General features: G+C 34.7%; 1 protein-coding gene across 8 annotated transcripts in view; it reads left to right on the forward strand.

The window, feature by feature from the left end:
- Positions 1–11,291: 11,291 nt before the first annotated feature.
- LOC132179091 (uncharacterized) overlaps positions 11,292–16,022 on the forward strand; it is a 44,961-nt gene continuing 40,230 nt past the window's right edge. For 3 of the 8 annotated variants that reach the window (XR_009439882.1, XM_059591724.1, XM_059591725.1), the window contains exons 1-4: positions 11,295–11,777; positions 12,473–12,611; positions 15,582–15,801; positions 15,911–16,011. Coding sequence is in view for 7 of the 8 variants with exons in the window: in XM_059591724.1 (XP_059447707.1) it covers positions 11,493–11,777; positions 12,473–12,611; positions 15,582–15,801; positions 15,911–16,011 (745 nt within the window). In the remaining variant the exon portion in view is untranslated. Of the gene's footprint in view, positions 11,778–12,472; positions 12,617–13,024; positions 13,305–15,581; positions 15,802–15,910; positions 16,012–16,022 lie in introns of those variants that run through there. The other 5 variants (XM_059591726.1, XM_059591723.1, XM_059591728.1 and 2 more) reach the window with 5 other exon arrangements.

The raw sequence follows: 16,022 nt of genomic DNA on the forward strand, positions 1-16,022 counted from the left end.
TTCGATCCTCTTCTCTTCTCCGTTTTTTTTTTTTCTTCTGCTGCTTCGATCTCTTCAACTTATTTTTCTTTTCTTTTTTTCTTTTCTTTTCTGCTGCTTCGATCTCTTCTCCTCCTTTTTTTTTTTTTTTTTTTGCCTCTCTGGATCTTCTATCTTCTCCCATTTTTTTCTTTTTCTTCTTCTTCCTCGATCTTATTTTTCTCCTTTTTTTCTTCCCTCTAGAGGAGCTGGTGGCCGGATGTACAGAGAGAAGAGGCTAGGGAGATTGAGAGAGGAGAGAGAGAGCTGTGTTTGGAAATAAAAGAAAAAGGATTAAAGAATATGAATATATAATAGAATTATAAAGGGAAAAGAAGAGGGAAAGAAGATAGGGAAAAAGAGGGAAAAAGTTGAAAATCCCGCTTGTTTTTTGATATCAGGTTTCTGGCGTGCTAAAATTAGCACGTCAGGAATCTGACATAAAAAATAAAAAATAAAAAATAAATAAAAAATAAAAAATAAAAGAGGTGAATATATATAATACAAATAAACCTAATATAAAAAATATTTATTTATTTCTGAAACATATAATATATATATTTAAAAGAAATTCCTGACGTGCCAAATATGGCACGTCGGGATTTCTTTTATTTTATTTTTTTATTTTTGTCTTCATTATTCTTCTTCTCTCCCTTTCTTAATTAATTCATTCTTCTTCTCTCCCTTTTTTTTTTCTCTCTCTGCACATAGGCTTCTATTCTTCTAATTTTTTTTTTTCCTTTTCTTTTTCCTCCCCCAAGTTTCAACACACCGTAGTGTGCACGTACAGTACCTTGCAATTTTTTTTTCCTTCTCTCTCTGCACGCTAGCTTCTAGCTATCTTCTTCATTTTAATTTTAATTCCTGACGTGCTGAAACTAGCACATCAGAAATTTCTAACGTGCTAGTTTCAGCACGTCAGGAAGCTGTTAAAAAAAATTTGAGATATATATAATATAAACATATTTTTTTATAGATTGCTGACGTGCTAAAAATGGCACGTCAGAAATTTCTGACGTGCCATTTTTAGCACGTCAGAAACCTGATATATTAAAAAAAAAATTTTGAATTTAAATTTCCTGACGTGTCAAATATTGACACGTCAGGAAATACTGACGTGTTGAATGTAACATGTCAATAAATATTGACGTGTCAAATTCAACACGTCAAAAAAAAATTTGTTGACGTGTCAGTTTTGGCACGTCAACATTTACTGACGTGGCAAAAAAATGGTACTGTTTGCCACGTCAAAAAATGGCATTTTTTTTGTAGTGGGTTTACTTTCTCTACAAGTATTTCTCTTCTATAAATAGGTTAGCTTATTATATAAAACTGAATCAATTGAATTATTATCAAATCAGAGAATTCTCTCTCAAATACTCTGCAGAGTTTTATTTTTCTTTTAGCTTGCGAGCTTGTTTTTATCTTTTGGGTAGAAGACGAAGGCGTTTCTCCTTGTAGAATCAAAGACGCTGCTCTTTGGTTAGTTACCTTAGTCTGCTGCTACATCAGTTGGTATTAGAGCAGGCTTTATCCTGATCATGGCCAATCAGAGCAATGGTGACAAACTTCTCCAACAACGCCACTTGTAGGGGAGGGGTTCTTCCGAGAGCCGAATTCATGGGGTATCTGAACCATCGTTATCCGGATTCGATGGCCAACTTATATCACAACAACTTCTATAACGACGCTGTTCGTGAGAGAGATGTTGTTTTGAGATTTGATTACCAACGATACATCAAGCGATCAGAGACTCCTTCAAGAGCCGAATTTCAGGAGTTTCGGCAGACGGTGCAACAGGAGATACGCCAGATACGGGAGACGTTGGAACGCATGCATATGGGTTCCCATTGGAATCATAGGGACAATGAAGTCAAAGATGACTATGAGATTCGAGTGAAATCCGTTCAGTTTTCATATGTTGACAGGTTCTTTGACGATGACGTAATTCACATTCGACCTATTCGTAACCATATTCATAAATCTCCAAATAGGCACTCCGCCTATAAAGAGAATATTAATTATGGTGAAAGGGATGTGGGAGCTTTTAATTTGGTTAAAAAAGTACAACTCCCATCAGAGAAACAATTTGTGCAGCAACAACTTTTTGTTCCAACAACTACACCAATGAAAGAACAACCACCACCTCCTCTGTCACATGTGCAACTCATCACGATCATCACGAAAATTGGTGATTCCTTTGAAGAAAATTGTGAAGTTGAAGATGACATCCAAGAAGAAATCGTTGAAGAAATATTTGTAGAAGTAGACGAAAAGGAAAAATCGTGTCTTGATGCTATTTATGTAGATTTCTCCAAGTACTTTTCTTCAGATGAGCCGCATGTGCCATATCCCAAAGAAAACTCGATGACGAGCTTTTTTCAAGTGGGGTGTCTGATGTAGGACGATATTTACCTATATTTTCGGTAAAAATAAAAATAAGGAAAATATCAATAATAATATTGGAGGAACGCCGCTTGATCAAAATTTTATCCGTTCTCTGACAATGGAAGTACAAAAAGAAAGATTTTTACGATTCTCGCTAATTGTTAATTTTTATATTAAGATTTATTTTATTTTATTAGGAATTTATTTCCTTTCCTTAATAGGGTTAGATTTGCTTTAATTATTTTCATTTCCTTATTAGGATTAGGTTTACTATTACTAGCTACTAGGATTAGGTTTTTTTTTTTTTTTTTGAAATTACTAGGATTAGGTTTACTTTCTCTAAAAGTATTTCTTTTCTATAAAGAGGCTGGATTATTAAGTAAAACTAAATCAATTAAATTATTATCAAATCAGAGAATTCTCTCTCAAATACTCTGCGGAGTTTTATTTTTCTTTTAGCATGTGGGCTTGGTTTTATCTTTTGGGTTGAAGGCGAAGACGCTTCTCTTTGCAGAATCAAAGACACTACTCTTTGGTTAGTAAAGATGCCTCTCTTTGGTTAGTTACCTTAGTCTTCCGCTACATCAACATACACTTATATTCTTACATTTCATATATGTGTGATTGTATATTATCTGATTATATGCATGTGAGATCCCTAAGATACATTGTATTTGAGCTATGGTGTGGGTAAAGGCGTTAGCACACAGAAGATCATACTCAAATATCCTTACAACTTATACAATTATTCGTAGTCGTAAATAGCAATGTGAGCTCCATTTAAACTATAACATATCGAACCTTAACAACCTATCTTGATTATGAAAATACCCACTCCTTCGGGTTGATGTGTTGGGGTATTGGTAGACGAATGATGTACGTACATGACATCTTATAGCATTTAATCTCAATCCTAAGAAGTTCGTGAACTCAAATATAAAATGTAGATTACTTTGATGTATCAAAGAGTGAGACTTACATCAGTCAAAATAACCTCCATACATTGAGTAATCGCATGTAACATTGTGCAAACACTGGCTTCAAAAAGGAATTCAAATTATTTGTCAAATAACAAAGCTGGAATATTCCCCTTATTTTATATTTAATGGGAAATATTATTCTGAAGTTCAAGCCTGAATGTTTCAGTGGGTATATTGAACTTATATATGTACAAAGTGAGATGAATTCTTACAAGGTATATAAGGATGATCATGAAATTAAATTAGTGACTTAAGAAAGAGAGGCAGTGAACAAAATGGCAGTACATAGACTTTGGTTTAACTACGGAATGATTCCATTGAGGGGTAATATGCAATAAATAAGTACATCATGAGGATTAATTGATTAAATCAAAAATACGAGTGCAATCACAATTATTTAGTAGAATTAATTGTGATTAAATAGAGTCATGTGACATAGAGACATGGTCACATGTCTATTGGAGCTAATAATATTTTTCCTTTAGATCACTCTTTGAGCTGATATAAATTGATTAATATTTATATTGAGCCTCAGTTATACATTTATTTACTAGGGATTTTTATTTAATGAAACATGAGCCAAATAGATTTATTAATCTAAGTGGCTAAATTTGAGAAATTGGACTTAGGGAATTAAATAGAGCTTGGTGCTCATAATTTAATTATTGCATGCTTAAGAATTAAAAAGAGCCTTAGGCTCATGGTTTTAATTCTTATAAGCTTGGGCATAAGGTTTGAGCTCAATAGATTTAATTTTAAGAGCTAAATAGATTTAATTAAAGCCAATGTCATTATCACTTTAATTCTTTATCTCTTTATCCTTAAGTAATTGATATTATTTATTATTATCGTACTTGTGAAACTCTTTTCACAATGTATAAGTATTTTGGTAATCCCCACCAAAATACCCTGGCAAAGGACCAAGAAAATTCAATCAATAAAATCTATCTTCAGTGAAAATTTCTTATCATTTGAATAAAGGACTTGGATTCTTTATTGAGAAAAGTATTCTCACAATGCTACATGTGATCATACAACGCACTAAGAATTTTGACCCCAGTAAATGTCTTACTGCTAAATGCATCAACGTGACCTCCACTTAACTCCTCTCAGTATTCTTTAAAAAAAAAATAAAAAAAAGAACTCCTCTCAATATTTAGAATTCATATCATAAGAAGTTTTGAGAGTTGCAGTCATTCGCATTAACTCAATGCGATCGGATCTCTTGACACACAACTTCCCAGGATTAGACTATAACATCTATCTTCGTTAATGACATATTTCCAAGTAACGAAGATTAAATGAACAACCATTTGATCAAAAAAGAAGAGAGACTAAAAGCCACATTAAAGGAAAACCAAGTTTAATGGCTGATGTATATATATATATATATTTTCCCACCAAGAGAAGAATTGTACGTGACTTTTAGCAAAAAGAAGTGATGTTCTCAAATGTTCATTGATAGGCTTAATTTATAGAAAATAAGATGAATAAGTTTTCTATAAAGACCATTAAGACGAATGAATGACCAACGGTAGAAACGTAAGTTTCAAACTTTTCCTTTAAAGGACATGAATTAATAACAAACGGTAAAAAAATCATAAGTTGATTTTTTTTTTTTCATAAAACTCATGGATTTAATGACAAACGGTTTCATAAAACTCATAAAGATGAGTTGATGTCAAACAATCAAAAAGAAACAAATCAATGAGAAAAATTAACCAAATGTCAAACAGTCAAAAGAAAAAAAAAAAAGAAAAAAAGAAATTAATAACCAATGTTTGTAACATCACAACAATCCCCCACATGTTACAAACACTAGAATAGAGGAGATTGAAAGCATACATCAATGTGGTACCCGAAAGTTTTAACCGCACTTAGGATAAATAAGCAGGAACTTAATGAATTGTGGTAGAGTTAGACTCTTTTAACCAAATCCACAAGTTGAACAAACTTATTACCCACATAACTTTCTCCAAGAACAAATAAATTAATAAATTAATAAAAAAAAATTGGGTTGTTCTGCGGGTTAGCGCCTTATACAGATCATGCACTCCTGGGTTTCATAAGTGCTAGAGACCTACATAAGTCTTATAGGAAGCGGCACCACCTCTACACTCACATAGGTAGTATCCATCAAAAGTGTGTGCAGGGAACACCCCACCCCAATAGGTAGGGACTATGGAATCATTATGAGTTTTAAGCTCATCCTTAATCACCCTGCATCTTTGTACTGTCTTACACCATAGGGATGAACTCATCAATAATCTTCTCAACAAGATAGTGAAATAACATAGAATGAGTACCACACCATGATCACTTGTGACTTTGTTTCCCATTAAACCTCATTCATGAGATCTCTAATCACAGAGGTTGGGTATCCATCACAGTGTCATCATTTGGTACCAATCCTATCCCCCTCGATGTTTCACTCACCAACCTTCTTGCTAGTGGCTTGGTCAAAGGATCTGCCAAATTCCTTTATGACCTCACAAAGTCCATGGACATTACATCGGTCTTAATAAGCCTCACATTATTGTGCCTTAATCGGATATGTCGACTTTTCTCATTATAGATCTTGCTCTTGGCTCGAGCTATGGCAGCCTGACAATCACAATGAATACAAATAGGGGGAATTGGGTTAGCATACAAAGGCAAATCAATCAATAGGCTCCTTAACCATTATGCTTCAGTTCCAACCTTCTCCAAGGCAACTAACTTTGCCTCCATTATGGATCTTGCTATGCAAGTTTGTTTTGAGGACTTCCAAGATATAGCTCCTCTTGCTAATGTGAACACATAGCCATTGGTAGGCTTTAACTCATCTGAATTAGAAACCCAGTTAGCATCACAATATCATTCTAATATAGCAGGAAAACCACAATATGACAAACCAAGATTAATTGTTCCCTTTAAATATCTCAACAATCTAGAAATAGCGTCCCAATGCTCAACATTAGGATTATGAGTATATCTACTCAATCTACTAACATCATATGCAATATTAGGGCGTGTATAGTTTGTCAAGAACATTAAACTACCAATGATTTGTGCATATTTATCTTGTAAAACACTATCATTGTGATTCTTAACCAAGTATATTTTAGAATCATATGGTGTAGACATAGGTGAATAATCAAAGTGTTCAAATCTTTTAAGCATCTTTTCAACATAATGTGACTGAGATAAAGTAATACAATTATTATATTTAAGAACTTTAATACCCAATATGACATTGGCTTCACTTATATCTTTCATATCAAAATTAGATTAAAGAAATCTTTTAGCCTCATGCACAACATCAATGTTAGTTCCAAAAATAAGCAAGTCATCAACATATAAACAAATAATAACACCTTCATTCTTATTAAACTTTCTATAAATGCATTTATCTCCACCATTAATAAAATATGCATTAGACAACATCACTTTGTCAAATTTTTCATGCCATTGTTTAGGAGCTTGTTTTAATCTGTACAAAGATTTCACCAATTTACAAACTTTGTGCTCTTGACCGGGGATTACAAGTCCCTCGGGTTGTTCCATATAAATTTCTTTTTCTAAATCACCATTTAGAAAAGCAATCTTAACATCCATTTGATGTACAACAAGTTTATAAATAGAAGAAATAGCAAACAATATTCTAATAGATGCAATTCTAGTAACTAGAGAATAAGTGTCAAAATAATCAATATTTTGTTTTTGCTTATAGCCTTTAGCCACCAAGTGTGCCTTGTATTTATCTATTGCACCATCCGGTTTGAGTTTCTTCTTGAACACCAATTTACAACCAATTGGTTTGGTCTTAGGAGGTAACTCAACAAGTTCCCATGTATGGTTAGACATAATTGAATCTAATTCATTATTAATAGCTTCTAACCAAAAAGGTGCATCAATAAATTTGATTGCTTCATTATAACATGTTGGATCATCATCAACAATATAAGCAATAAAATCATTACCGGAATTTCTTTCTGTTCTAGCTCATTTGCTTCTTCTCAATTCTTGCACATCATTAACAATTTCATTAGAAGTAATAGATGGTTCATGCAATAATTTTTCCTTATTTTTCAAAGGAAACACATGCTCAAAGAAATTAGCATTTTCAAATTCAATAATAGTATTGTAATCTAAAATATCACTCTTAATAACAAGAAATCTATAGCATGAACTATTGCAAGCATAACCAATAAAAACACAATCACAAGTTCTAGAACTAAGTTTCCTCTTTTTAGGCTCGGGTAGCATAGCTTTTGCCAAACACCCCCACACTTTGAGATATTCCAAACTTGGCTTACGACATTCCCAAAGCTCATAAGGAGTTTTACCGGTTTTCTTATGAGGTATTTTAGTTTGAATGTGACAAGCCGAAAGAATGGTTTCCCCCCACATGTTAGTGGGCAGCTCGGAACTAACAAGCATAGCATTCATCATTTCTTTCAAAATTCTATTCTTTCTTTCGGCTATTCCATTATATTCCAGTGAATAAGGAGGTGTAACTTCATGTATTATGCCATTTTGTTTCACAAAATTCTTTAAAAGGATTAGACTCATGTTCACCACCTCTATTGGTTCTTAGTCTTTTAATCCTTTTATTCTTTTGATTCTCAACTTCAATTTTCTATTTTATGAACATTTCCATGGCTTCATCTTTGGATCTTAATAAATAAAGTTTAGTAAATCTAGAGTAATCATCAACAAAAATCACATAATATTTTTTAGCACCGCTAGTCATTGTGTGCTTTAAATCACCCAAATCACTATGTATTAAGCCAAGAAGTTCAGTTTCTCTTGTAATAGATTTACAAGGTTTTTTTAGTGATTTTAGTCTCATCACATACTTTACATTTATCCATATTGGTTTTACTTTGTGAATTAATAATTCTAGTTTCTTTCATTTTCTTGATGTACCCAAGATTTACATGTCCAAGTCTACCATGCCAAGTATTAATAGAATCAAACAAGTAAGCACAAGAAGATGAATTTTCATTAATAGTAGTAGCAACATTTAATACAAAAAGACCTTGATCTTCATATCCTTTACCAACAAACACATCATGCTTAGTTAAGGTAACAATACCGCCATCAAGTAAAACCTTAAGTCCTACCTTACCAAGCAAGTGTACCGAAACAAGATTGTGTCGGAAATTAGGAACATGTAGAACATCGGAGAGTGAAAGAGTTTTACCCGAAGTTAGCTTTAAGAGAGATTTCCCTTTACCTACCACAGGCACAGGTCTATTAATATCTGCAACAATTACCTAGTCAGTGTTTTCCTTTATTGGTGTGTAAGAGGATAAGTGTTCTTTATTTTCACAAATGTGCCTAGTAGACGTGGAATCAATCACCCATCATTTTACTTCCGTACTCATGTGAGCTTCGGATACAACCACTGCAATGATCTCTTCCACTTCCGTCACATTTGCCTTCTTTTTTGATATTGATCCTTTGTAGTTGTTGCTAGTCCTTTGCTTACATACTGTTGCATAATGACCTGCTTTGCCACAAATAAAACAATAAAACCTTTTCTTTTGTATTAGAGAATGTGATGTGTTGAATCTTTTCTTATTATTCGAAGGTTTTTCTTTGGGCTTATGGTCATATTTCTTGTAGTATTGTGGAGGCCTACTAGATCTCTCTTCTACTAAATTAGATTTGGAAATAATTTCCTTAGCTTTGTTAACCTTCTCCAAAGAACTATTCCTTTCTTCTATTTTAATATGCACTATGGTTTATTGAAGACTCATGAAAGTCTTCTTTTGTTTGAAATGGAGTTTATACTCCTTCCAAAAGTCGAGTAATTTTTCAACAAGACATTGGGTCATAAAACTTTCGGGTAGGCTATCACCCTCGTTGGCTAATTCAGCCATTATGTTATGAAACTCATGAATTTGAGAAGTAATACTTTTCTCGTCAGTCATTTGAAAGTGTAAGAAATTGCTTGCAGCAAATTTCTTAGTGCCCTCATTCTCAATCACATATCTACCAACTAATTCATCACATAAATCTCTCGCAATATTAAAATTGCAATAAACATCAAACAATTCATTAGATAAAGAATTCAATATAGTATTCACACATAATTTATTAGCCATCTCCCAATTTCTTAATTCTTCAGATTCTTCATTCGGTCTTGGCTTGATTAGAGGACTAAAATTTTTTGCAAAATCTAAAACTGCAAGAACCTTTTGTTGCCAACGTTTAAAATTATTTTCATCAAAACGTTCAATTTTTGTAGAATCTGGAAGAACTTTAGTAGCAGCAAGAATTTGTACATCCATAATCAACCTTTTAAGATTGTTGGAAAATTAAAATGGATGGTGCAAAAATTCTAACTGATGCTAAATAATATTAATCCGAACAATTAATATTAAGATAAATAGAATACAATAAATAAAAATAGAGCAATGAAAAATCTCACAAAGGTATAGAATCACGCAAGAGCGTTATCATTAAAGGTTGATTTTGTGCCTCCCAGAGTATATAACTTGGTGTGATCAGATCTCTTGATAAGCAACTTTTCAGGATTAGACTATAGCATCTACCTTCGTTAAGAACGCACTTCCAAATAACAAAGATCAAATAAACAACCATTGGATCAAAAAAGAAGAAAGACTAAAAGCCACATCAAAGGAAAACCAAGTTTAATGGCCGATAAACCAAATTTATCAAACCTTGTTTGATAACCTCATTACTCATACCATAGATCATATTCAATGTAATGTAAGGACCATTTACATGCATAATGTAAACAATACAATAAGCATGTTAGAAGGAATATATGTCATATGCTCAATTAAATAAATCAGTAAGTAATAACTTTATTCATTACAAACTCAAAACGCCATTAATTTTTTTTTTTTTTGAAATTTAAGGCATAATCCTTGATATCAACTTGATTCAACTTGGCTCGATTACCGCCCTCCTCCTACCGGATCCAGATCCGGTTCATGGTTGAAGAAATCCTAGCGCCACAAATATGCCATGTGGCATCTCAATAAAATAAAATATTAATTAAAACTTAAACAATAAATAAAAACTAAAATAATAATACAAAAAAGGGTGGCCGGACACCCCAGCACCACAGTTGGACCAAAGCTGGTCTGGGGTGGCCGAAGCCACCCCATGGCCCTTGGGGGTGATCTGGCCACCCCCAAGGGCCAAAATGAATATATATGGTTGAGATTTAGGGGAAAAAGATGTGTGGCTGGCCACCCCCCGGTCTGGGGTGGCCGAAGCCACCCTAGGTCCAACCGTGGTAGCCAGCCATCCCGTATGGGGTGGCCAGCCACCATCTTTTTTTTTTTTAAAAAAAAAAATTTATTTTTTAAGTTTTAATTAATATTTTATTATTAGAGGACACATGTCATATTTGTGACGCTAGAATTTCTTTAAAAAAATCCTAGCCATGAACTGACTATCCTCCCGTCCATAATGGACTGGAAAGGATCCTATTCCCCTTCGACCGTTCCTTCCATTAAAAGATCAGTAAATAATAATAATAAGGGGAAACTATATTTTGACCCCATGAATTACAATACATTTTCACTTTGCCCCCATGAACTACCAACTGTGACACTTGACCCCCATGAACTACCATTTTGTGCCCAAAATCCCCCTTCCATCCGTCAAAGGCCCCTTATGTTAATCAAAGTTGTTAACTCAGACGGTCAAAGTGACAATGCATTATAATTTATGAGGCAAAGTGACGGGTAGACCTTCCGAGTTAACACCTTTGACTGATGAAATTAGCCTTTGACTGACGAAAGGGGAGTTTTGAACACAAAATAATAGTTCATGTGGGTCAGGTGTTACAGTTGATAGTTCATAGAGAAAAAGTACAAAGAGGTCGTAGTTTATTGGGCAAAAGGTTGTTTTCCTAATAATAAACAACCATGCAAAACATGATTTCAATGGCATTGAGCTGACAGCATCAAAATCATACACAATCACCAGATTCCCCGCCCCCTATAAAATAGCCCTCCACTTGAAAACTATCCCATTTCGTAGAAACGATACGAAAGCCCACGCCATGAAAATCCCAAGGTGCCTGGAGAATTTTCCACAATAATCCCCATTCAATCTTAGCATTGAAGGGCAAATGCAATGTGTGTGTCCACGCTGAAGAACCTGAGATGGGCGGTCATGGTATTGGGACTTTCCAACGCGGCGGTGGTCCTTCTGGGTGGGTTTCTCGTGATTCTCGCTTACCGGTCTTGTGACCGGCGACACGTATTTCCGTTCGTGGCCGTCTCGTTGATCGCTGGGATCAGAATTGTGGCAATCGTGCCGAGCGGGATCGCCCAAGAAGCCACCGCCAAGACCATTCTCGAGTCTCCCGCTGAGAGCCCCCCTGCCGTCCTCGACGCCGTCATTCGCCACAAGAGACGGGTACGAAGCCGTTGACTATTTGGCTTTTTTTTCTCTTTCTGGGTTCTGTTTGGTTGCCATGAAAGTTGAGATGATTAGTTGTGATGGGGAAGTTAGAGACCCAGATCTTTGATATAAAGCACTCGGGACCTGTTTAGATAAATTAAACGTTTGTTTTATAGCATTGAGTTGTGAGGGTGGGGCTCAACGATGCTCTGCATCGTATATTCTGGTGTAGGTTGAATTCAGGTAGGTGGGTTCTCAATGGTGGGATGAATTCTTTGTGGGTTGGTCTTAATAGGGCGAACCAGGGGCGCGACAACAGCAGCACACCTAATAGAGGTCTGTTCCACAAGCATGCAATGTGTAACCTGAGATTCATCAATTATTCACAAGAGAAACAATTCCAGAGGAGTAATAATTTCACAGGTGGTGCACCCAACGGAGCAATTAAACTCCAACAGTATTCATAACCACATCCACCAACTATTCTGACATAACCCATTAAAACCACAAAATGATCTACTGGTAGCAGCTACCTTGTAAGAAATATGATGCAGACGATAATCAAGGACATTGTGGACCAATGAGAAGTAAAGAATAATTTTTGAACGAAAAGCGGAAACAAACTTAAGTGTTCTCCTTTTTTCTTTTCTTTTAATCACTAATGTCTGTGGTGCAAATGTGAAATTATTGTTAATTTTCTTGATGAACAGATGAGGTATAAAAAATGGCTTTGGTGGACCCGGTTTGCGATGGTAATTACAGTGCTGCAAGTTGTTGGTGCAACTTATCTTATGTTCCATATCACTAAACATATATCTCATGATGGAACATCGAATGATTGTGTTTTAGGTAAGGTGGGTTCCTTCTTCTAATTATCTTTTTTCTTTTGGGTAGGTAAATATAACTTCCATACTCATACCGACCTCATTCTCCACACCTTATTTGTATGGAGAAGCAGATACCATTTGGTCCACAGACCATTTCTAGGCACCATTGGCCTTCTTGTAGTTATCTTTATGTTGTGTGCTTATTCTTTTTAGCTGAAAATAAGCATTTCCAACCAATATATATGCGTGCGTGTATTTATATATATAATATTATGCATTTTATTACGGAATACATCCTAAGTCTAATCTTGAATATTGGAATTTAATAAAGGGGACACTCATTAATTAGAAGAGGTGGTACCTCTCCAAATTGGGGAAATTTACTCTTGAAAGGGTTTGCTCTTTTTAAGAGTATGCTTTCTAGGCCTCCTTCATCTCCTTTCTCTATATTTCTGCTTCCGTGATTGGTAGACTTGCAAAACTCCATAGAATTTCCTTTGGAATTGGAAGGGTGTTGAATTTACATATGGTTTAGTGGGAGGATGTTTGTTCACTAACAAAGAAAGGGGCTTAAGTTTGAGCCACCTGCATGAACTCAATCAAGTTTCTTAAGTAATTGACTATGGAGGTTACTGTTTGAGAGGGATGGTTTTTGGAGGAGGGTGGTTGGTGTAGACAAAAATGGGGTGACTTGCGGAAACCGAATACGGAGTAGGTGGGTCGGTGAAGAAATATTGTTTAACCTTTTCTCTTTTAGCATATTGATAGATTGTGTGGTATGCAGAAGTGGCTGTGAAGGAGTTATTCCTTGATATATTACTGTCTATTGGCTGTGAATTAAAGCGAAACTGGTTAAGTATGTAGGTTGGGCAGGAGGTTGATATTTGAGGTGTGTTCGGCTTGTTCAGGATTTGGTAATGGAGTCAGTCAGTTGATTTCATATGTTGTTCAGGTGTGTTGGGTGAAGATGTGATGTGTTGGAGACCAAGTAGAAGTTACAACTTTCAGGTCAAAGTTTTTCATTTGGACCTTTGCGGTATTAGAAGAGATGAGTTCTGGATGGTGTTTGGTGTGTAAGGGATCCAACTAAATTTGCATTCTTTGTATTGATGGTTTCCTAATCTAATCTTTGTATGATGGCAACCTTGATTCATAATTTGATGGCTAAAAATTTGTGGTTGCAGAATATTTTATTTGTTTTTTAGCTGGTGTTACATGTGGCAATGGGATGAGGAAACCATAGACAATTGATTCTTTATTGTCTGGTGACTTGCTAGTTGATTTGCTGGCCTATTGGAACATGAAATTTGGTAGTGGAATGGGTTTAGCTAATTGGAGAGTTGTACCTTCTTGTTTGACGGAGTTTTTGGTTGGAGAGGAATTGGCAAACAATTGAAGGAAACAAACTATCCTTTGGGAGATAAAGACTTCTCGTTGCATTCTTTGTTAGAATATAAATTAAATGATTAGATTCTTCTCCTCTTATCAGTTTAAGCTTTTGGGATAAGAGGTGATTTAACATGATATCAGAGTTAGAGGTCATGAGTTCAAGCCATGACTCCACAATTTACCCCAATTTAAATTAAATGTTTCATGTGTTTAGGCCTCACCTATTAAAAGAGAGTTTGAGCTCATATGTGGAAGAGAGTGTTAAAGTATTGATTAAATTACTAGATTTACCATTTCCAATTAGCTTAAGCTCTTGGGATAAGTGGTGGTTTAATATGGTATCAAAGCCAAAGGTCTTGAGTTCGGACGTTGACTCCGTCATTCATCTCCTATTTCAATTAAATATTTCACGTGTTGGGTTTCACCAATTAATGGGGAGTTTGAGCCCACCAGTGAGTGAGGATGTTAGAATATTAAAATGATTAATCTTTTCCTATTAGTTTAACTTTTTGGGATAAGTGGTGATAAAAGATTAAATTCAACTTATCCTATCAGCTTAAGCTTTTGGGATAAGTGGTGATTTAACTTGGTATAGCCAAAGGTCCTAAGTTTGAACATTAATTCTGTCATTTACCTCCAATTTCAATTAAATATTCTACTTGTTGGGTTCTACCAATTAAGGGGGAGTTTGAGCCCACACGTTAAATGAATGTTAGAATATAAATTAAATGATTAAATTCATCTCTTCCTATTAGCTTAAGCTTTTGGGATAAGTGGGGATTTAAGATTCTTTCATCTATCTCATCTAGCCTTAGATTCCCTTTTAGAGTTTATTATTAAGTTGAACTTTAGGATTTGTTTTGTAACCCCCTTTATTTATTTATTTATTTATTTTTTTTTTTTTGCCTTTTACCTATCTTCATGTGCATTTACGTGCTTCCATGCAAACTGGGTTGCACTCCTTTTTGTCCCTTCTAATTATATCTCACTTAAATGAAAAAAGAAAATAAATGAAGAGGTAAAATTGCAGCAAGGGTCTATTTTTCATGTATTTTCCGTATCTTCTGCCAGTGTCTACTTTCTGAAAAAAATTTAGCCAAAAATCAAGGTATCTTGACACATCATCTCATATAATGGTCCTTATCATAATGACTATAGGATTGAATATTGATTCTATAGGCCAAAAGATACAGATTAAAATGTCATAAAAGGGGAATCTAGTTGAAAATAGAATTGTCTCATTAATGGTTCTTGGTTGGTTAGGAATCAAGGTATCTGTAGGCTTTTAAATTTTGACTAAGTTAGGAAGTTTAAATAATAAAAAATCCACTAATTGGTTCTCGGGTGGTTGGGTGTTTGGGTATAAATTTGCCATTGAAAGGCATACTTGGGATTCTTAGGGTATATAGACTTTTGGATATCTGGCCTGTTATTTTTCTTATTTATAACTTCGGATATCTGTCCTGTTATTTTTCTTATTTATAACATTAGATATCTGTCCTGTTACTTTTCCTATTTATAACTTTCTCATTCTTGTTGTCAAGGACTTTTCCTGGGTTCTTGTGAAATGTAATGAATATCTTTGGCAATTTATGTAATGCAGGGATTTTTTCAAACAGTATCTGGTGGAAGCAAATATTACTGGTTTTATTTATGATCATGGTGTGTTTTGTCACACTAGTTCCGTGTTTTACGGGATCTGATATTCTTAAATGGAGATCTTACTATGCAACCCAAGATAATGCTTGGAAAGCTCACTACAGGGAAGTATTCGATAATGGCATGCGTGAGGCTTTGTGCTGTATGGGGCGTGTCAAATACTTGTAGGCTTACCTTCATTTTTGTTGACCTACAGAATTTCTATACATACACCTTTCTGATTTAGTGTATGTTAACTCTCTGATCTTCTACTTTTTGATCTCATTTGTCCAGGAGTGTGTTAGAGGAAGATGAAGTTTATTCTGTTGCAAGACTATTGGGTGATCTTGTTGCTTACCGTGCATCAGGAACTGGGCATTTGGAAATCTTGGCAGGTTTGTTTGGA

Source organism: Corylus avellana, chromosome ca4 (genome assembly GCF_901000735.1).
Source record: "Corylus avellana chromosome ca4, CavTom2PMs-1.0".
Classification (NCBI taxonomy): Eukaryota; Viridiplantae; Streptophyta; class Magnoliopsida; order Fagales; family Betulaceae; genus Corylus; species Corylus avellana.